The sequence below is a fragment of the Podarcis liolepis genome, assembly GCF_965112155.1.
Source record: "Podarcis liolepis genome assembly, chromosome: 13".
NCBI lineage: Eukaryota > Metazoa > Chordata > Lepidosauria > Squamata > Lacertidae > Podarcis > Podarcis liolepis.
The window spans coordinates 32490331-32513598 of record NC_139573.1 but is presented as its reverse complement, the minus strand read 5'-3'; the positions used below and the strand labels follow the sequence as shown (position 1 = coordinate 32513598).

At 44.5% G+C, this 23268-nt stretch overlaps 1 protein-coding gene and 1 long non-coding RNA gene across 16 annotated transcripts in view; one reads left to right on the top strand and one right to left on the bottom strand.

Moving 5' to 3' along the window:
- Nucleotides 1-1024: 1024 nt before the first annotated feature.
- On the bottom strand, nt 1025-21976 carry LOC310690889. The gene is made up of 3 exons (XR_014518255.1): nt 21852-21976; nt 21047-21114; nt 1025-1708 (listed from the first exon to the last, which is right to left on the bottom strand). It is a non-coding gene; the product is annotated as an uncharacterized lncRNA (long non-coding RNA).
- MLLT6 (MLLT6, PHD finger containing) overlaps nt 1808-23268 on the top strand; it is a 99702-nt gene continuing 78241 nt past the window's right edge. For 3 of the 15 annotated variants that reach the window (XM_083469519.1, XM_083469522.1, XM_083469513.1), the window contains exons 1-2: nt 1813-2703; nt 21892-21971. In XM_083469519.1, coding sequence (XP_083325645.1) covers nt 2595-2703; nt 21892-21971 — 189 coding nt within the window. In that variant the 5' untranslated portion in view covers nt 1813-2594. Of the gene's footprint in view, nt 2704-21891; nt 21972-23268 lie in introns of all 15 variants that reach the window. The other 12 variants (XR_014518098.1, XM_083469520.1, XM_083469516.1 and 9 more) reach the window with 7 other exon arrangements.

Here is a 23268-nt window from a genome sequence, read left to right as displayed (position 1 = left end):
TTGTTTTTGTTTTTATTATTTTGTACTTTACAAGGTTTTAAGTGTTGTATCCCTTGAATCCCAACTTGGGGGGCAAAGGCGGGATTAGAAATACACAAAAAATTACTAATAATCTAAAAGAAATACTTAAGCCACATTCATTTCGCAGTTAAGCTAAGGCGTGTACATTTCAGACAGTGGGGGGCAGCTCATTTGCAGGTTAATGAATAGGTGCTGGGAGAGTTTTAGGCATGGAGAAACGAAACAGGTGATGCGCTTCAAGTGAAGACATTATTTGCCCCTCTCTGCCGCATACAGCAATGTGCAAATGTAACTTGAAATGCAGTAGGGTTAGGGAGCGACCCTGCTGTATTTTAAGCTGCTAATGTGTTCATAGCCTAGGTAAGTGGTTCCAGTGTGTCAACCTGTACTTACCGTTCAGACACTATTTGCCATTTATTTTATTTACTGCATTTTTACTTTGCTTTTTGGACAAGTATTGTCTCCAACATGGATCAAGAATAGGGAGGGGGAAAGAGAGAGACAGAGAGAAAGGCCCTGCCATCAGTCTTATGAACTTAAAAGAAAAAAACACAAAGGCAATTGAGTGGAGGGAAAAGATAGAGGGAGATCAGTTCTTCAAGGCCAGAACAAAGCTATGAGGGCATTCATATCCAGCTCAGGCCACGCTGATCTCTGCTTGCTGGCATTTTTGCGTGAATAGCAAGTTTCTCCTGTTGTTCTTCTGAAATCTACCCTCCTGTCCCTTAAGCCTTGAAGATCTAACTCTTGCTCTCTGAGAACAAGGCCTTGCCCTCTTCAGTCAGCACTTCTGGTATCTGAGGAGCGCGATCAGGTCCCTTTCTAACATAAACCAAAAGTTACAGTGCTGTAAGAAAATTATTAGGTTTTCCATTGTGACCGTTTGGTTGGTTGGACCTAAAGGCATTACCAAACTTGCTTTGGGGTTTTTCCTTTTTCCTAATGAGTCAGCAAGGCTACCTCCAACTTTGCTTTGAAGAGCGTAAAATAGATTCACGGAATCTCCAGGTGTCCTTTTTATTGTGCTTTCAGGATGAGTTGTGCTCGTGATCCTGTATTCAGTGCTGCTTTAGTGGCTGCAGAAGTTTCAGGTGGAAAATACAGTTGTGTTTCAAATCAGCTCACGACCCGCCACCTCCTCCTGAAATCCTGTAACTTTTTATACCTCTTAGGGTCTCTCTTGACTGTGTTTTTTTGTGGGGGTTTTTGTGGGTGGGTGTATTCTGCGACATGTCACTGACATGGTAATAGTGCATTAGTTTATACTGGGCCGCCCACACAACGTTCCATTTCATTAGCTGTACTGCAACGTGTCTCCAAAATTATTGCATTATTGCTGCCTGGCATTTGCGCTATAGCATAACAAAACCTATAAACCAGAAGAACATTTGCAGTATTAAAAAGTTGCAGAATTTCAGTAAGGATAGGCGCAGCTGGGAAACAAAGCATTTGTATGTCTACCTCTCAACTTTTGCGGGCACAAACAATCCTGAAAGCTGGCTTATGTATAACCGCCCCAATATCAGAATGAGCTTGAATCATCAGTGAACGCACACTAATAAAAGGATGTCTAGAGGACAAGTTTCAGTATATATAGCGATAGGTTTCAAAATCCACACGCTCCTCTTGTTGTTGGGGGGTCCACTTCTCCTCACTGGCCGAAGGGTGGCGCTGGCGGAACCCTTATCTGTCAAAAGAAGGCAACGTTACAGATAATAGGATTTAAGGGGGTGGTGGGAGATATTCCTCCTTTTTTCCCTTTTGGTCCTTTGCTTGCTTGATCGCTCCATATTGAACAACGACCAAAAAAAAAAAAGGAAAAGGGGGGAAAAGAAGGGAGGGTGGAAATGTTGCTCGTGCACTTCAGATGCCAGATCCGTTCCCCTGGATGAAGAGAAAGGAAAGCAAGAAAAGGCGGCGGTGGCGGGGGTGGGTGGGGGACCCTGAACACTTCAATAATTGCAAAAGGGAGCTGCTGGCGGGGGTGGGGAGGAAGGAAGCAGAAAAATACCTCCCTCCCAAGTGAGGCAGCTGTTCCTGAACCTAAGACTTTGCAAGCGCGTGGAGCCATGATTGCTGGGTTGTGGGCTGTGTGCCGCCAAGGCGACGTTTTGTGCGTGTGTGCGTGAGTCTAGCTTGTGTGCATGCGTGTGTGTGAGTGTGTGTGTGTGTTTGTGTGTATGACTAGCAACCGCGTCTGCTTCAGCTCAAGCAATGCCGCCGATCTCCCGTTTGCAAATAACAATGTGGCATTTTTGTCCTGCGGGGAGGCTCCGGAGTCCCCTTCTTTTTTTCCCTCCGCCGTCCTAGCAAGATTGTTGTCTCTGAAAGGCGAATCGGAGAGAGAGAGAGAGAGAGAGAGAGAGAGAGAGAGAGAGAGCGAGCTGGGGAGGGAAGGTGGGGTGGGGGGGGGGAGAGAGGAGGGAGAGAAACAAACCCGGAGATTATAAAAGAAGGAAGAAAAGGACGAGGAGTGACTGCGTGTTTGGAAACAACAACATCACCATCACCCCCAACGACAACAAACAGGAGGGTAGTAGGAGGAAACCAGCTCAGAAGAAACTTATGGAAGAATGAAGGAGATGGTGGGTGGCTGCTGCGTTTGTTCCGATGAGCGGGGCTGGGCTGAAAACCCCCTGGTGTACTGTGATGGGCATGGCTGTAACGTGGCGGTGCATCAAGGTAAGACCCCCCCCCCCAACCAATCCCTCCGTATTGACACCTTTTCCATCCCTCCGTCCCTCCCTACGCCTCTCTTTCCTTTCCTCCCTCCCTCCCCAGCCAAGCCCCACTTTGCATCTTAACTCTTTGCCAGACTAGATGCATATATCTATATAAATCTATGTGCGCGTATATATCTATAGCTCTGGCGATGGAGTCAACAGAGAGAGAGAGAGATGTGGTGTAATTTCCCCTCCATTCATCTCAAGCCTTTGCAAAGCTTTGAGCAAATAATAACAACGATGATAATAATAATAATAATAATAATAAAAGAGGTTTAGGCATGGAGTTGCAAAAAAGAAAAGAAAAACGGGTGGGAGGATTTTAAGTGTGCGTCGTTGTTATTCATAGTAAGTAGTGTGATTTCTATTGTTCTGTATAACGGTATTCTTGACAGGGCCTTCTTGGGGAGGGGGATGCAGAAGCGCAACCTTAGGAAGAAAGGGGGGTGTCGGAGCTGTGTCTGTATCGCTGGGAGGGCAGGTTTCTTTTAATTCTGCTAGTGCGGGGGGGGGCAGATCTTAGGCTTCCCCTCCTCTCACTGATGTGTGTGTGTGTTTATCGCTTTGTTTTGTTTTTTTTTATTTATGCGTTTTTAATTGCACCGGCCTATAAAGGGATGTGTGAGAGAGAGAGAGAGAAAGAGGGAGATCTAAAACAGCAGCAGAGACAGAAAGGTTATACGGGGGTGGGCGGCTTGTTGTGTTCATGTTTGTATTTGTATTATTATATTATTTGACGTAGCTTCAGAAGAATCGTATGGCCGTGACCTCTGACGGTCTCCCTCAGCTTCCTTCCGGATTAGCAGGGGTGCTATTATTAGCCACCCTGCTGTCACTTTTTTTTTCTGTGTGGGTTGTGTGTGTGTGTGTGTGTGTGTGTGTGTGTGTGTAGAAGGGGTACTCTAGCCTGCAGTTTCAAGGTAAGCTAGGGAAGGGGGGATAATGTATACCAGAGAGAGATGGAGCAGAATTTGGGGGACATCCCTTCTCTGCAAAAGAACACATTTGAGCAAGGAAAACAGTGCGTGTGGTTTGTGTGCCTCCGGGCTACTATTCTGTCTCTTAGTAGATCATTAACACTGGAAACAGAAGGGCAAGGAGGAATCACCTCAGCTGCACCCAGCCCCACAGATCTAGGGCTGGTGCTGAGCCTGGCGTTATCTTTTCCAACAGGGCTTTGCTTACTAAAATAAATGAAAGTAAAAGAACGACCAACCGTTGTGGGAACATCACAGGCTCCCTTATACCGAGTCAAGCCATTGGTCCATCTAGAAAGTGTTGTCAACATTGTACTGTCAACACTGTATGTATGGGCAGCTAGTCTTTGCTGCCTGTACTGGGAAGATGCCAGGAACTGAACCTGGAACCTTTGGGTGCTCTACCGCTAAGATACAGCACTTAGGCTTACCCCACAGGTCCCCTGTCTCTGATCCCTAATCCGAGATGCATGAAAGCTGCCTGTGGTTATTCTGTAGTGCGGAGGAAAGGCACTCTGTCCATGCTCACAAGCGCTGTCTTCGCACATCAAAAGCCATGTGTTTATAGACAGGATTTTGAGCTTTGATGGAAGTTGAGCTTCTTTACCATGATATACTGAGCTTGGTGTGTTTCATGTTTTATCCTGTTCCAATGAGTGGTGCTAATTCGGAGCAGACCCATTGAAATCAACGAACTTAAGTAACTTAGGCACCATATTAATAACACCAGATGTCACCCAGTCTGTTTTGCTTTTATATAAATTTTACATAGCTGGTTTTATTTCTAGTGGATTTGAATGACAGAAAAGCAGGAAATAATTATGTTTTGTTTATCTATCTATCTATATAGGTAATTAATTAATATATAATTAATATTTTATTTTTTAATCCCGCCTAAGCATTTAAATTCTATGCAGCAATTTAACATGTTTCCAAGCTGAGTCTTGGTTTTGAAGATAGTTTTTGGGACTCCATTTGACATTTAGCCTTAAAATGAAATCCCATTCGTCCACTAGTTTTGATGCTGCCTCTCAAATCACCTGCCCATTAAAAACAATTCATGCACCTAAGCAAGTGAGGAAAGGCACTTGCAAAAGGGAAACTGGTGAAGGGTTGCAAAAAAAGTTAGCCAAATCAGGAAAGGATTGTAGCTCAGGGATAGAGCCTGCCATGTAAATAAGCCCACAAAGTTAGTAGCCTGCAACAAAATTCAGTTGGCCGCTAGTAACCTGCATTTCCATGCTGGTTACAGAGGAAGGAAGCCCCCTCCACCAAAGTCTACAAGGGGGGGGGCTACTAGAGCAAACAATCTAACCCCTGCCTTCTGCCATGGTGGCTGACAGAGGAGGGAAGGATTGACCCTTTCCTTCTCTGCCTTCATGGAATTTCATTCATTCGCCTGGTTGGATTTCCTGATCACCCATGGCTACCAAGCAAATGGTTAAATACAAAGCTGAGTGGACCAAATGCTTTGAGTGGACCAATTCAGTCCCAGGCATCTCTAAGACTGGGATGGATTCCTACCTGAGATGCTGGAGAACAGCTACCAATCAAGGTAGATAGCATTGAGCTTGATGGACCGATGGTCTGATTTGCTATTAGGCAGCTTCCTGTGTTCCTACCTCGAAAGTTGTTGGGAAGGGCACAGCACCTGAGCCCAGTTTCCCCAAAGGCTAGGTACCTTGCGCTTTGTCTTTCTTTTCCTGAGAAATCTGTGACAGCAGCTCTGTCAGCAAGGACCCTTTCAGGAAGACTTAACAGTTGATACAACTGTTTGCTAAATCCTAGACCAAAAAAGCAACTAGGCTGCAATCTGTAAATACGTTCTGTGTATATTCTGGTCTGGTCAAGGGACGGACGCCGATGTAAGCGTTATGCTGTTGTGCACAGGGAGTCAGAGATGCATTGTCTTGAATGCATGAAAAGGAAATAAACAACAACCTGACTTTTAGAAGACATCGGAAGGGATGTTTTTATAGGGAAGTTTTTTAATGCTTGATGTTTTATTGTGGTTTATAATTTGTCGGAAGCTGCCCAGAATGGCTGAGGCAACCCAATCAGTTGGGCAGCATATTAATAAATAATAATAATAATAATAATAATAATAATAATAATAATCCCTGTCCACGCCCTCTCCATAGGAAGGGAGTAAGGTGGGGCAGAATCCTACTCACTGACAGGAATGCTTTGCTAGGCAATAGGAAATACATTGCCTGGTTTAGGAATAGCCAGTTAATGGTCTGTGGCCTGCTTTTGGTCTCCAGAACTATTTCATCTAGCCAAATTGTATGGCTAAAAAATGCCCTTAGTTACTCTCATAAGGTAAATAAAAATAGAAATAGATTTTAGGAGGAGGAGAAAGAAAAAGACAATGTGTAGTACAATGATTAAACTTTGGGGACTAGAACTCAGAGCTTCACCTGACCATAAAGTTCACAGTTTGGTCATTGAATATGAAGCAAGTTTTATAAAATATTAATAGTTGTTACATTTTTGTTTCATACAAGGCAGGCTTGCTTACTTTGTATGACCAGAACAAGAAGCTGTTTATTATTGAGGCTAATATAGGCTTCCTCAAACTCTGCCCTCCAGATGTTTTTGGCCTACAACTCCCATCATCCCTAGCTAGTAGGACCAGTGGTCAGGGATGATGGGGATTGTAGTCTCAGAGCATCTGGAGGGCCGAGTTTGAGGAAGCCTGGGCTAATACACAACTACTGTACAAAGGAAAATTAATGTAAACACAAGAACAAGCTAAAGGGTGGAGTCTTTGCTCCTCCAACCCATAATAACTGGAGACAATATTTAACTCTATAATTACCAATTGCTACTACTACGATGATATCACAGCTTTCAAAAAATCATCAAGAAATTACACCAACCGTCTTGCACTAGACATGGACGAGGATATAGCTCACGGGAAAAGCAAGGTGTACCTTTCAGATATCATAATAACTTCTGGACAGCTGTGGAATGGTTTGTCTGCTTTTGCTATGATAAACTCCCCATGATGCTGTTACAGTGAACAATTAAGACAGCACACAATATTCCTTTCTTGGAGCGTTTAGGGGATTTCCTAGGAAGGCTGGAAGATAGATGCTCTGCCTTATGCGAACAGTTTTGGGGGATTTTGCATGTAGGGGAAGGAACAGGGTTAAGGCACTTCAAAAATTTGCTTCCTCACATCAAAAGGTTCAACAAGCATTTCCTTTTTTATTTTTTCTTTGCTTGTCAAGCCTCCGCTCTAATTGTTCATTAGGTCATCTCAGTTCACAGAGTTGGTGAACATCAGGGAAAGGAAAAGCCTGTTTGCAGCGGTGAGAGTGACTTCAGATGTCAAGTGTGTGTTTACCTCTGTGTCCTTGGGCAGCTGCTGGGGCTCCAGCAGGACTCTGGCAGGACCCACTGACAATGCCTGTCCCGGGACACAACTATTTTTTTCTAGCCTAGCCCTCCAAGTCTAGCCACCACATACCGGTACATTTTCTCTGCTCTGGGGTATCATTGGAAATTAAAATTAAGGCTTGACCCAGCTATCCAGAGCACCAGGTTAAACCCACCAGGGCCCACTGACAGGGGAGCCCACTACAGCCCACTTTCCCTGGGCTTCCCTTAAACCTGGAGCCAGCCCTCGTATGTGTGACCTCTTTGTGTTTCCTTCTGTGTACCAGACGATTATTCCTCAGGACCAGAGTAGATCTGATGGGGATAGTCACACTTGTTTATTCATAGGTCTGTCCCATTAAAATTTGAAATGGGGATGGCTTTTATATATATATAGGCTTAGATGTGAGACATTTAAACAGCAAATGTCGTTTGTTTGTTTGTTTGTTTATATTATCAATGCTATTAATTGCATTTATATCTTACCTTTCCCCCAAGGAGCTCGGGGTTTCCCCACTTCATCTCCACAACAACCTTGTGAGGTTGGTTAGGCTGTGAGATGGTGGTGATTGGCCAAAGATCACTCAATGAACTTTGTGGTTGTGTGTGGACTCGAACCCAGATCTCCCAAGTCCTAGTCTAACACTCTAACCACTACACCAAACTAGTCGCTTGTATTATGTCTAGGTTGGGCCTCAGGAGCACCCATAGCTCAGGCCATCTCTTTGGTGTGCTGCACTGAGCTACTGTTGGTGAAACAATTTAATCCATATATGTAGCACAAATCCCCTCATTTTTTAATAAAGGGTAGCATTATAGATCTTATGAGTTATATAAGACAGCAACCACCACAAATGCTCATACGCAACACTGTTTTTAGTGCAATATAAGTTTGAATCTAGGGGATAATGGGCCTTTGACCTTTGCTTAGCCTTCCATAATCTCTCTGGACTGACCCACCTCCCAAAATTTTCATGTTTCTATGTATTTGGTAGCATATGAAATGTTTTCCTAGTACAGTGGTACCTCGGGTTAAGTACTTAATTCGTTCCGGAGGTCCTTTCTTAACCTGAAACTGTACTTAACCTGAAGCACCACTTTAGCTAATGGGGCCTCCTGCTGCTGCCGCGCTGCCGGAGCACAATTTCTGTTCTCATCCTGAAGCAAAGTTCTTAACCCGAGGTACTATTTCTGGGTTAGCGGCGTCTGTAACCTGAAGCGTCTGTAACCCGAAGCGTCTGTAACCCGAGGTACCACTGTATTGTGTAAAGTGGTCCGTAGTGTCATGGAAAGCATAGAGGACACAGCAGTCAAGAAGCCGAACAACAACTTTGTTGTGTTTATGGAAGAAAAACAGAGCAGCTGTCTGAAACACTCGACTCCACCTAGTGACTAAACTGTATAATGATACTATCCACACTGAGACAGGACAAAGATGGGAAAGAAGTCAGGGGTTTGTTAAACCAGAACTGGGGTAGAACTTGAAGGCTATAAGAGACAGTTGCAGCAGCCCAGTGAGGAAGGCCTGGCTTGTGAGGGACTTAATGTCTGGCTAATTTAGCAGCATCTTCCAGGCCAGGAGGTTGAGCGTGGCAGCCAGAGCACCTGAGAACTAAAGGAGAACAGAAATATGTATGCCTTTGCTCTATAACTCTAGTCTATTTTATGGTGTTTCTAATGTAGTGTTAGGTGCCTCAAAGCCTTCAGTTAACAGGCAGGTTATAAATACTCTCAACTACATAAATAATAATGTGCCTCTTTTCCAGCAGCGACAGTATAAGGCTCCATGGCCTACTTTGCCAACTCTGTTTGCGCCCTCTTCCATGGGCTGGAGGCTGGAATAGGGTAAATTTGCCAGCCACAAGTGGATTTTGGGAATGGGATTTACTGACTGAGGCTGTCCACAAAGTATGTGACCAGACCCTCCAAGTGTCCCTATTTTCTAGGGACAGTCCTGGATTTACAGAAGCCGTCCCAGTTTCTGATTTGATCCCAGAATGTCCTGCTTTTCCTTAGGATGTCCCTATTTATATCAGAAATGTTGGAGGGTATGGAGTTATGTAACCCCCCCCCCCCGAGCCAAATAGATTAGTAACTATACAACCTTTAGAAGACACCTGAAGGCAGCCCTGTATAGGGAAGCTTTTAATGTTTAATTACTTATTATGTTTTAATATATGCTGGAAGCCGCCCAGAGTGGCTGGGGCAACCCAGTTGGATGTGTGGGGTATAATATTATTATTATTAAGGACATTGCTATTTTCATCGGAGAAATGTTTGAGGGTATGTGTGACAACTAAATGTTAAAGAAAAGAGAACACCACTCTTGTACTTTCCTCTCCCCATAGCATGTCACACACGATATTGTGCATGCCTTTGGCATAATTTTTTATATATTTAGTTTTATCCGGAGCTAAGACTTATTCAGAGCAGACCCATTGAAATTAAAAGGCCCAAGTTAGTCACATTCATTATTTTCCATGGGTCTACTCATAGCAGGACTAACATTCTTCACAACCTAATAATTTCAGAGTCTTTCAGTGTAATCCTATGCACATCTACTTGGAAGAAAATCTTATTTGAGTTTACTGTAACTTGCTCCCAGGTAAATGTGTATAAAATTCCAGGCTGAAAAACATGATTCTTGGAGAGGGCAGCATGCGAATATTCATTTGTCACATCACCCAAATGTGCATTTCAATAATGAATACGTTTAGCCCGTTTTGATTGACACATTTCACTTCTGATGTAAAAAGTCACAAGAAAGGACTGAAAGTGCATAATAAGAAACACAGCTGCACTTCACAAGCAAGTCAGGCTCTCTCTCTCTCCCCCCCTTTTATTGTTACATTACCCTCATTCCCTGATAAACTGGTGTTCCGTTTCATGCATAAATTTAAAATTTATTAATCAGGCAGCCCAATACAGGTTGTTGCCAAACAGAAACGTACGAGCATATATACATAAGAATTATACATAAGAAACAAACACTTGACCTTTACAAAAATTAAACATAGATCAAAAAGCAGAACCTTAAATACACAGGGGAATCTTCCTGCATAAAAGATAGCAAACAGGTACAGACAGTAAATAGGACATGGGAACAGGAGGCTAAGGGATGTGAAGCTGAGAACAGGCAAAGATTAAGCCAAGTGGAAAGTCATGCGAACACAGGGGGTCATGGGAAAAGCAAGCACATCTGCCTGCTGGCACTAAGAAACTATGTGCCGTGATTATGCTCGATAAGCAAATGCATGGGCTGATGTCAGGTTTCAAACCGTATTCCTTTCCTCATTTGTCACAAGCAAGCAGGAAGGGCGGTAGCTCAGCGGCCGTAGAGCACCAGCTCTGCATGCCTTGGCTCCCAGGTTAAACCCTTGGCCTCTCCAGATGAGGCTGGGAAAAATTCCCATCTTAACTCCAGAGAGTTGCAGCCTGCCAGTGTGGACAATATTGAGCCGGAATGGAGAGAGTATAAGGCCTCACTGAAAGTATGTTCCTCACTGTTGCCATTTTGCTGCCCCTGCCTACCTCTTTTATTTGTGGCATCTTTTATGAAAGCCCCTGATTAAATTGTCAAATTAGACATGTACACGTGTCACTATTTTCTGGGCAAGATTCGTGGTTTCCTGTTATGAGACCGGAAATTCCATGTATCTGGAAATCTTCCTTCCTTCCTTACCCGTATAAACAGCATTTAAGCCATTATGGGCAAATTAGACAATTGGCTTTTTGACAGAAGCCGGCACCAAACCTATTAGTGCTCCCTACAATCTCATATTAGTCCTTTAAAATGGGCAGTCGGCCACATTTGTTGTGTATGACTCAGTTGGAACTGTGCTTGTTTCGTAAGTGCAGGATTTGGATGCTGTGTGAAGAATCCGGTACTTTTTTCACCTGAGAAGCCACTAGTCCTTAGCACTGAGAAAACAGCCTTGATAATCTGGGCATTGCCTGCTAAGATTGCAAAAGCTGGAGCGTGAGGCTGAGCGGGACTTCCAGCAGGGAAAACCTTGATGAGATATTTCCTTTGGATTGTAAAGGAAGGTTGTTTAAGGTCAGAAACCAGCTCCTCCCTCCCCCTCCCCTCAAAATATTTGCCGAAGAAATAAGTGCTTTGTCTACAATGAATGGGTGGGCATGACTTGTTAGCTGATAAAAGAATTTTTGGCTTATTAATCATCTGCCTTTTAGCCAGTGAATGGAGGAAAGAAATTTCAATACATTTGTATTTTGCCAAGCACTCAGTATAGGTGTCTTGTTAAGTTTCTGACATACTGATTGAAGTGTAAGGTAACTTACAATTAAGTCTACAAAAGCTAATATTCATTGTTAGAAAAGCTTTCTTTAGTACGTCCTTTTTCCTCTTCCTATTATAGAAAACATGCCATAACCAATAAGAGTCTGTAGGTGAAAAAAAATGGTCCCTATAGATTAATCAGGTAAAGCTTTAGTTGATAAATCTGCTAATGAAACCAATGGATCAGGCTTTCAGGGCTAACATATTTCTCATATGCTCCAAATATGTGATGTCATGGTTAGAGTGTTGGACAAGGACCAGGGAGACCCAGGTACCAATTATTTGGATAATAATTAGATGAGCAGTGCTGGCTTCAGCCAAAGCCCATCTAGTCCAACATTCTGTTCTCACAGTGGACAACCAGATGTTTATCCTTGTAGGGAAGCTATAAGCCATTGATGGCCTTCTCCTCTGTGAATTTGTCTAATCTTCTTTTGAAGCCTTCCATGTTAGTGGCCATCATGACTTCTGGTGGGAGCGAACTCCATAGTTTAACTGTGTGTTGTGTGATGAAGTTCTTTATTTTGTCTGTCCTAAATTTTCATTGGATGTCCCCCGAAGAGGGAGAAATTTCTCCCTATCCACTTTTCCAAACCACACATGTTGAAGTTCAGTCTATAATAATAATAATAATAATTTATTATTTGTACCCCGCCCATCTGGCTGGGTTTCCCCAGCCACTCTGGGCGGCTTCCAACAAAGATGAAAGATACAGTGGTGCCCCGCAAGACGAATGCCTCGCAAGACGGAAAACCCGCTAGACGAAAGGGTTTTCCATTTTTGAGCTGCTTCACAAGATGAATTTCCCTATGGGCTTGCTTCGCAAGACGAAAACGTCTCGCGAGTGTTCCGATTTTTTTTCGCTCCCCCCCTTTTTCTAAGCTGCTAAGCCGCTAAGCCTTTAATAGCCGCTAAACCGCTAATAGCGCTAATCCGCTAAGCCGCTAATAGGGTTGCTGCGCAAGACGAAAAAAACGCTAGACGAAGAGACTCGCGGAACGGATTATTTTCGTCTTGCGAGGCACCACTGTACACTAAAATGTCACATATTAAAAACTTCCCTGAACAGGGCTGCCTTCAGATGTCTTCTAAATGTCAGGTAGATGTTTATCGCTTTGACATCTGATGGGAGGGCGTTCCACAGGGCGGGCGCCACTACCGAGAAGGCCCTCTGCCTTGTTCCCTGTAACTTGGCCTCCCGCAGTGAGGGAACCGCCAGAAGGCCCTCGGAGCTGGACCTCGGTGTCCGGGCAGAACGATGGGGGAGGAGACGCTCCTTCAGATATACTGGACCAAGGCCGTTTAGGGCTTTAAAGGTGAGCACCAACACTTTGAATTGTGCTCGGAAATGTACTGGGAGCCAATATAGGTCTTTCAAGACCGGTGTTATATGGTCTCAGCAGCCGCTCCCAGTCACCAGTCTAGCTGCCGCATTCTGGTGACCCCAGGCACATCGCTTAGGAGGAGAAACTGGGAAGCCTCTTTGAAGGATGGATGGGATATGTTTGCACCTAGGCAAGTCTCGTTGTTTTCAATGAACTTACTCCAGGTATTTGTGTCCAAGGTTGTAGCCTAAATATCCCCATTTATCAGGGCCAGACACAGCTTTCTGGTTTTTATTCCAGGTAAATTGCAGCCCCGTGCTTTGCCTTTTGGGATGCCTTGTTGCAATGTTGTTCACGTGAGATGCCAAACTCTGAGACATCGTCCATCAATGCTCAGCTATCGGTCTGGGGTTTTGACAGCTTAAATATCTGGGAGTAGTATATCAACAGTGCTGTATACACCTTGCCCTTAGTACACAGTCATGTTAATGAATATGCATGAACATTTAAAGGCGGGAGCTGCCAGGCTTCAAACTTGAAGGGTATATTTTATTTCTCAGTCCTGAGGCTTACCAACCAGAATCAGGCGGAAAATAGAGATTCGGGGTAGACAGAATGACATACCATTAGAAGTAAGAGGCAGTGTACCCAAAGCACCTGTTCAGTCCAGGAGGGTTTTTTTTAAAAGTACCAGGACTGAGCTTTTACACATAAATCCGCTCCTAGCTTTCTGCTAACCTTTCTTCATTTCAGTAGCCTAATTTAGATTTTTTTAAAAAGCATTATTGTTGCTGCTACTGTATTGTTAAATAATTAGACCCAGAAATCCTTGCTGATCCTATTGCAAATCATGTAGGGATCTCCCAGCAGACCTGAATTTGCCCTCTGCCCATTCCTGCATCCATCCATCCATCCATCCATCCATCCATCCATCCATCCAGGTAGATAGATTTCATCCTCACCTTTCCTCCAATGAGCTCAAGGCGATGCACACAGTTCTTTCCACCCTGTTTTATCCTCGCAACAACCCTGCGAGGCAGGTCAGGCTGAGAGATGATGACTGGCCCAAGGTCACCCAATGAGCTTCATGACTGAGTAAGGGATTTGAGCACAAGTCTCTGAAGTCCTGGTCCAACATTCTAACCCGGGGCAGGCAACCTATGGCCCTGCAAATGTTGTTGGACTACATTTCCCATCATCCCTTACCATTCGCCATGCTGCCTGTGGCTGACGAGATCAACGAGCAAAGGGAGCACATGTTCCCTTTTTCCTGTTCTAGTATTTCTTTAAAAGAACATATATCCCTCCTCTTAAAACCAGCACAGGACAGGCTGTGGCAGAATAAACGGAAACAGCGCGCAGAGCAGACTGGCCTTCAGCGATTTGTAATGATGGTGGTGGTGGCAGAACCTTGAGCAGTGATCCTTGTTATGAGCAAGGGGAATTACAAGTATGTCCCTGTTTCCATTTGTGAAACATGGGAGGGTATGATGATTTGCAGACAGGATTGTTGTCACTTAACCGAAGTCAGAGATGGAGTGTCCAGGAATACTGAACTACCCACGGGCACTGTTTTGAGTTTGTGAAAAGCGAAGCTTTTTGTCAGGTCTGTCACAGAGCAGGGGCAAGCGGTTGGTCCTCAGTTGCATTATTCAGGGCAAGGCAGTCCTCTGCATTGCTACTCCATCACACTACCTCCTCTCCAATACATTTACAGTGGTACCTTGGGGCTCAAACTTAATCTGTTCCAGAAGTCCATTCCAAAACCAAAGCGTTCCAAAACCAAGGCGCACTTTCCCATAGAAAGTAATGCAAAATGGATTAATCCGTTCCAGACTTTTAAAAACAACCCCTAAAACAGCAATTTAACATGAATTTCACTATCTAATGAGACCATCGATCCATAAAATGAAAGCAATAAACAATGTACTGCAGTCACACAATCAATCAATCAATCAGTAGCTGAACTGGGTTCTTCCACACAGTCACAAAAACAAAACAAAAAAGAGCCGCAAAAACATAAACGCAAAATAAATAGCAAAAACAGACAGACCTCAGTGTGGCACTCAAATCGGAAGCGTAACAATCACACTTGGCTTCTAAAAAATGTTTGCAAACCGGAACACCTACGGTTTGCAGTGTTTGGGTTCCAAGTTGTTTGAGTACCAAGGTGTTTGAGAACCAAGGCACTACTGTATTGTTTTCATTTATTGCGTTCTTCAAACTCGTATGCTTGGGCTACAATCCTAGGCATACGTACCAGGGAGTAAGTCCCACTGAACACAGTGGATCTTACTTTATTTTTTATTTTATTTAAGATATTTACCATATTGGCCTGAATATAAGATGCACCAGAATATAAACCACACCTTTAAAATGTAGGGGGGAAAGGAAAAAAAGCTCCCAGGCTGCTTTCTCCGGGCGGGAGGGGGGGAGCTACGCCACTTTGCCAGCGGCCTTCCCCCCTTCCCCCTTCTCTCAGACAGCATAGGGGAGGCTTGGGAGCTGCAGTTGGGATGGGCACTGTTGTACCGCACCCCCAACAGCCCTCATGGTGCATAGCTGTCAAGCGTCCCTTATTTGGCGGGACAGTCCCTTATCCCAGTGCCATGTCCCGCTGCTTTCCCTTATTGATGAGGCTTCATTTGGCTGCTGGCTGGGCTTTCTGCCTTTGGCTCGGAGGGGCTCAGAAGTTGAACATACTGGCCGGAAAATCCCTTATTTTGGCTACTGATCCCTTATTTTCGAGGCTGCTGGTCCCTTATTTTCAAATCTGTAAGTTGACAGCTATGTCATGGTGGCATCCTGGGCTGGAGGGGGGAGCTCTCCATTCTGGCCTTGGAAGACAAGGCAGGGCTACAGACCTAGGACAGCTGTTTCAGCAGTGATATTGTAGGGTTGTGAAAATAAGCCGCACTTTAACTTTTCATGGTCGGAATTTGGGGGGAAAGTGTGGCTTATATTCGGGCCAATATGGTACATACTACTTTATTCTTTGCATTTCAGCAGTGTACATAAAAAAACCAATCCACAGAACATGGGGCAATAACAGAATTAAAATGTATCATAAAACCCAAGCACTACCTTAAAAGTCTTGATGAAAGTCTTAGTGATGCACCTAAATTTCAGCAAGGAGGGTGTCTGTCTAAGCTCAAGGTGGAAAGGAGTTTCACAAGCTTGGGCCCACTACACTCAATGCATACAGACATAGGACTGTGCTGTAAAGTTCATCCATAAAGGTAAAGGTAAAGGGACCCCTGACCATTAGGTCCAGTCGTGGCCGACTCTGGGGTTGCGGCGCTCATCTCACTTTATTGGCCGAGGGAGCCGGCGTGCAGCTTCCGGGTCATGTGGCCAGCATGACTAAGCTGCTTCTGGCGAACCAGAGCAGCACACGGAAATGCCATTTACCTTCCCGCCAGAGCGGTACCTATTTATCTACTTGCACTTTGACGTGCTTTCGAACTGCTAGGTTGGCAGGAGCTGGGACCGAACAACGGGAGCTCATCCCGTCGCGGGGATTCGATCCGCCGACCTTCTGATCGGCAAGTCCTAGGCTCCGTGGTTTAACCCACAGCGCCACTCGCGTCCCACTAAAAAAAAAAGAAGTTCATCCATAGATAGTCTTTAATTTCTGCAGTGGTATAGCACCATGATTTGCAACACTGCACTGATGCATTTGATCCTATGAGCTTCCTAAAAGAAATAAAACAACAGAGCACATTGTGAGAACATTTATAAGTGGATCCTTCTGTATTCATTTTAATGTACTGCCAATTTGAAGCTGTCTCTTGATGCTGAGTGCTTATGGTGCCTATCTCTTAAATGGGACAAAAATGGATCCACTTCACTGCTCCCAGATTAACAGGCAAGCAGGATATCACACCACCAGGTTGAAAAAAAGTTCTCTGTAATTCAGAAGACAAAACTATTACTTTGTTTGGAAAACTGGAGAGAAAAGCAAAGGTGTTAAATTAATTTGCTCTTGATTTGGACTTTAGGAACATGGTTAAGTATGCTTCATAGGACTCAGTGGCGTAGCGTGGGGGGTGCAGGGGGGGCCGGCCGCACCGGGCGCAACATCTGGGGGTTAGGGTTAGGGGGCGCAAATCCACGGGTTAGGGAGCGCAAATTACTTGCCTTGCCCCGGGTGCTGACAACCCACGCTACGCCACTGATAGGACTGAAGCATTTGTGGCAAAGGAAGGAGAAAGAGTGCCATGGATCTTAAAGGAAATTCTGCCTGAGTGAGAAGCCAGCTTCTTAAGTTCTCTGGCATAAGTTCTGTGTATGTAGATGAATAATGAGATGCTCAGTTCTCTGCCCTAGTAACCAAAAAGGTACAGTCGCTGGAGGATTGCTTCCATGTAGCATTCTTAGTTTCAGCAAACAGAGAGGGAGGTGGCAAAAGATAGGAAATCTGTCAGTTCCAGAATCTAATTATGCCAGTCTTTAGTTCTCCACATTGCCACATCAATTTATGAATATTTTTTAAAAGTCCTCATGAACATTCATCAGCATTTTGGTGCAAATTTCTCCCCATATACACATTTTTGTATGCCATTTTGCTGAAGCTACACATTTTTGCAAAGCAATTTCCCCAGATATAATGCATTCTTGTATGCTTGCTTTCACTATTATGTGCATTTTTATGCACATTTTACCCCAGTTTACATGGCTGGAGACCTGTACTGCAAAAATGGGAGAAGTGTGACTTTCAAAGGTTTGCTGCATTTCAGTTTGTATACTCTTTTAGAAAGAGCAAATTGGGTAGGTTTGCCTTTAAATGTGGATCGAATCAAGTTTCCTCACCCACCCACCCACCCATCCATAGTGGTGGCACTTGCAAAACGTTAATTGACTTATTTGGCATTATTTCAACATGATGAAATGAATGTGCTAAGGCACATTCTGTGCAATCATTCTGCATTGTCAGAAATTGCATTCTAATCTCTTCAACCATGGTGTGAGTCAAGCAAATGTGCTTATATTGAGTGAATTTGGGTCCAGTATTTTGCTTTGCTTCAGGGAAGGGCCAAAGTACTCAGCAGGACATTGAGCCCTTCATCATGACTGCTGGGAATACTCGCTTAATTTAAGCCAGAGCGCAATTTAGGGAGGGCAGCCAGGGACAGACCCACAAACACACTCTCTCACATGTTTCAGATCACGTGGACCAATATCTCTTGGCCAGCTTTGCTGGTTCTGCACTCTGAATGACTATTCATATAAACAGCGAAGTGTTCTTGTGCTCTAAGTATGCATGCCAATTACCAAAGTCACAAACCCTTCTTCTGAAAAAGAAATGGAAGGGTAAATCTCTGGCAGCAGTGCTATAATTATTATGGGGAATAAAAAGAGTCACCGCATCACATGTTCTTAAAATAAGCAGCCTTTCTTGTGGTAACTTACAGTGCAATTCTGTAAGCGTCTGTTCATAAGTAAGCCCATCTGAATCCATTTGGACTTACTCCCATGCAAAGTATGTATAGGATTGCACCCTTAGTCTTAAATATATCCAAAAGAGGAGCTTTCAAGCTTGTGGACAAACTCTGTATCTCTGCCTCCCTCTCCTACTAATACGTACATGAAATAGTTCTCCTGAATGTCAGTGCTAATCTCTGGGTGACTTGAAGCTGTACTCAAAGAGAAAAGACCAACTGGGCATGCACAGAGTGTTTTCTTCTCCCTGTTGCGTAACTGCAGCTGGTGCCATTCAGTATTTATCCAGTCACCTGAAGATTAGCTTTCAGAACAGAAACCAAGAAGCCCAGTCTGCCCTGAACACCTCTCATATTACATAAAGCTGTAAAATCTACAAAGACCTTTTGTTTTTGATAAGCAAAGTTTTAAAATAGCAATGCAAATATATATATATATTCATTTGCAATGTTGATGCACTTTTATCGATTGCATTTTCCCTCATTTATAAGTTCGTATGCTTTCTTTCCTGCCCCTATCCTTGGTTCTCTTCCTTGCCTTCGTAACATATTCCTTTCATCTCTTCCTTGAAACAGGAAGGAATATAAACAGGAAGGGATTTTAATACAATTTCTCAGTGGCGCTGGATTATTCTTGCCTCTCCTGCTAAAGTGGGACCCAAGACCTTTTCGTCTGCCAGAGCTTTTATATATAGCTCTCTGTTTTCCATACTTGTCTGGACTCCTGGACTCTTTTTGGGGAGTTGGCCTTTCCCTCCTGATTTCAATGCGCCATCTTTTCTTTTTTTAAAAAATAACAACCCACAACAACCTTCTTTTGGCTCAAGTTAAGTTCTGAGCCATAGATAAAGGCATGGAAGAAACCTGTACATTTACATCTGGCCTGGGTTGTTGTAGGCTGCTGTCCAACAACACCAGGTCTGCCAAAGTGTTGCAAATCACAAGGAGAGAGTGATTTATGCTCTAGCCCCCAGCCCCCTTTCCTCGCTGCTTTTTTTTTGCTGAATTACACCCAAAAATCCATCTAGATTCTGTGACCAACTTTTGGGAAGCTCACAGGTACGGAGCATAGCTCCAAGTTTCTCCCCTTCGTGTTTTGTTTCCAGCGTCTAGTATTCAAAGTTTATATATTTCATTTTAAACCCTACCTGCTGCTCAAACTCAAGATACTGTTCCCACCGTAGGATTCCGTGTAGCAGTTCCAAAGAACACAATAAAACAGTCCTCATAACCTCTAGCTCTAGGGTGGGGGAACTTTCTCAGCCTGGGGGCCACATTCCACCATAGGCAGCCTTACGAGGGCCAATGGTGGGCGGAGCAATGGCTATAACACATACCTTTGCACAGCAGGCTGTATTCCAGCTTCTCACAAGTCAGAGATTTTTACACACACACACACCTCCCCACACTCCATCCTGGAGAGCAAGAAGCAGTGAGAAGAGGTGGAGGGTGGTGGTGGTGGGAGCCTTCTTCGTGTTGGTGCCCTGCCTGTGGAATTCCCTCCCCAGGAAGGCTTGCCTGGCGCCAACAGCGTTGTACTTTCAGAATGAGACCAGGGTGTTCCTTTATTCTCCTGGCATTTTGACTTTTTGGGGGCGGGTGGGTGCAGCAGCTTTGTGTGTTTTCATTTGGATTGTATTTTCTGTATTATGCTTTTAGTTTTGTAAGATCTCATGGCAAACTGCCTTGAAAGCGTGCCTGAATGCTCGTGTTTATAGAGAGTTTGCAACCCACGTTTATTGGTAGGAATGATGTCCTTTGGCTTGTCTGCTTCGGGATCCACAACGCCTTACAGTGTAATCCTAGGCATGTCTATGCAGTGGGAATTACACACAAACTTCCAGGTACATGTGTGTAGCAGCCTTCCCCAATCTGGTTCCCTCCAGATGTTTTGGGCTACCTCTCTATTGAGCACACATCCTGATTTTTCTGCAGGGAGATTAGATGACATTGACTATTATTGAGCATTCATTGCGATGTGTTTGCGGGAAGGTTGGAGCAAGCATTAGCCCACACTTTCCAACCCATTTCCCCTGTCAGTCGAAAACTCTGCTCTCTTGGGGAAGCAGGTTTGTTATGTGAGATTTCGCAAGCAACTCTGATTTATAGAATTGTAGGGTTGAGAGGGACCGCAAAGGATCCTCTGGTCCAGCCCCCCTGCAATGCTGGAATCTGCGCAATCAGAATTTGCTGGCCTGTTATTGAATCCTGCATGAAAGCAGTAATAATCTGGAAGCACCCTACAAATGTGGCCCGTGGCGAGGGATGATAGGTGTTGTAGGACCCAGCCCTGCTTGGTCCCAAGTCTCGAGGCAGTGTTACACATTCATTGTGCCACCCTATGCCTGCCTCCTCAGAAGTAAGCCTCGCCAAAATCAGGAAAAGGTGCACAGAATTGGAGACTGAAGTATTCTTCCACATTTCTAAGCAAATCCTTGGCACCTCCGATTTAGCCCTACCTGGAGATGCCATTGCTTGAACAAATGATCTACCCCTAAGCTACAGCCCTCCCCACCTGGTCAAGGGTCGTCGTGTTTCCAGGTAGGGCTTCAAGGAGATAACTAGCAAATTCCTTCCAAAAAATACTTCTAAAACAGAGTTTCCCAAACTTGGGTCTCCAGCTGTTTTGGGACTACAGTTCCCATCATCCCTGACCACTGACCTTGCTAGCTAGGGATGATGGGAGTTGTAGTCCAGAAAACTTGGAGAGACCCAAGTTTGGGAAACTGTGTTCTAAAACCTGCTGTCAAAATTGTTTCTCAATGGTTAAGTTCAGTAAATTAAAGCTGAGTGGGAGCAGCTGCTTTTAAGTTCGGATACTTTTATCCATGAGCACCTTCTTCAAATGAATACTTTTCTTTAAGTTACCTCTTACCTTTTTAAGCACTGTGCCAGGTTCAAAGAGTTTCCCCCTACAGGATCACTTAACTGACAGAAACGTCCCTAAAAGAAGCAGATTTTATTCTTCAGATGGAAGGTCTTAAAACCTAGGCAGGCAAATCGGTGCTCCCAATGGGGCAGTGTACTGCTAACCCTACCTTGCTACAGATATAGAGCTCAAAACTGAAGTCTGGTTGTAGGACCTTAGAGCTGAGCTGCCTTTTTAAGATGAAGGTTGTCAACAAACCGTGGACTCGCTGAGGGGTAGAATTTATATGGTTCTTTTTTGAGGGGAAGGGAACACTGCTTTGATCTAGCAAGCTCAGGTCTGCTCTCAATTTGCCTTAATTGACAATAACTTTTTGGAAACACTACTCACAACAAAGGGAAAGGCAGGCAACTACGTACTCTATGGAACTTAGCTTTGCAGAGTGCTCCTTCCAAAGCAGGGAGAGTTGGCAGATTTGCAGCCTGGTAGGCCTGCACAACTTAGGAACCCACCAAGCTGAATGGAGCCACTAGCTCAAGTTGTGGCCTGCCAATTGCTTGAAAACCTCCTGTTTTGTGGTGTGGGCAGGCCACAAAAAACCAGAAGGTTTATTGAGCTGTCTCCTATGACTGGCTGGATGTGTTTGGCTCAGTGCATCACAAGTGGTGCAGGCATACAGCATGAGGTTTGAGAAGTCCAGCCGAGCCTCTAAGAGACTGAATAAGGGGGGGGGGGGAAGGGTTGTGTTAGAGGGGACCAGCCCAGATTTGCAGCTGGAATAGGAGCTTCTAAACATACACACAGTACATACCCGCACATTTCACTCTTTGAATTTTCCTCTTCCCTCACAGCGTGCTATGGAATTGTTCAGGTTCCCACTGGACCGTGGTTTTGTCGGAAATGTGAATCCCAAGAAAGAGCCGCCAGGGTGGTGAGTATGTCAGAAGAATTGCCCTGTGCTGGGTCAGGCCCAAGTTCCATTTAACCCAGCATCCTGTTACCGACAGTGATCAGCCAGGTGCGTCTGTGAAGCTCACAGAAACAGAACATGAAGGCAGCAGCCTGCTTAGGTTGTCATCTGGAATGTTGAGGTAGATTGCCTCTGAGGTGGAGGCTAAGGCCAGTGAGCACTAGGCAACTAAATGGTTGGCACTGGTGCCTACATAATTTGCCAGTTTCTCCACACCTATGCAGACCTGGTTCTAGGGTCACTATCTGAGGTGGGCACAGAAGTAGCACTCCCTGTCTGTATTTATTTATTTATTACCTCTTGTGACCCCCTGTATTGCAGGAGCACCTATATTTCACATTTTCTCTCTAGCTCTATACATTGAGTGGCTATTATTCTAAAAAACAACAACAGCAATGACTTTATATGTGCTAGGAGGTGTTTACAATTTCTGCGGTGCCCAAAATTCAGGGCCCCTCCCACCTCTCGCCTTCCATTCTGCTTATTTCACTACATCATAGCTGTGTTTTTAAAAGGGGACAAATAGTCTTTCCTTTTTTTCCCTTGGTCATTTAATTTTGCACATCCCCAATAATGTCCCTCCCACCCTTAGAGTTGCCAACTTTTTCCATTGGTTTTTGCTCTTGTGGTTTTGATCTGCATACATGAGTAGGCAGCATGTAAATGCATCTCTCCATGCTGTGAAAAGCTTCCGTTTCCCCAAATGAAATGGATATTAAAGACACAGGAGTACCACAGGATTTTTTAAAAAATCAGGTGGCAGCTGTATCCACTGTCATAGGAGGCTGAGCAGACCTAGCAGATCCATATGCTGTTTAGGGTCCCTACACACTACCCCAGGCATAGGCAAACTCCAGCCGTCCAGATGTTTGGGACTACAACTCCCATCATCCCTGACCACTGGTCCTGTTAGCTAGGGGTGATGGGGATTGTAGTCCCAAAACATCTGGAGGGCCGGGGGTTGCCTATGCCTGCTCTATCCCATCAATTTTGGTGGGCAGCCACTGCTGCCTAAACCATTGACCACGCTGGCAGGGGATGATGGGAGTTTTAGTCTATTCACACCTGGGGACCTAAGGATGAAGAACACTGGGGTCAGAAGACACCAAAGTCAGGAAGCTAGATAAGAACTTTATTGTCTCCCTTAAAGAAAAACAGAACAGCCCACAAGGGCAACCAACCCAGTTACAAATCAAGGTTATGTGGGTTCCAGTTCTCTAAATCCTTATAACACCAAGAAGGGATAGTTTAGTCGGTA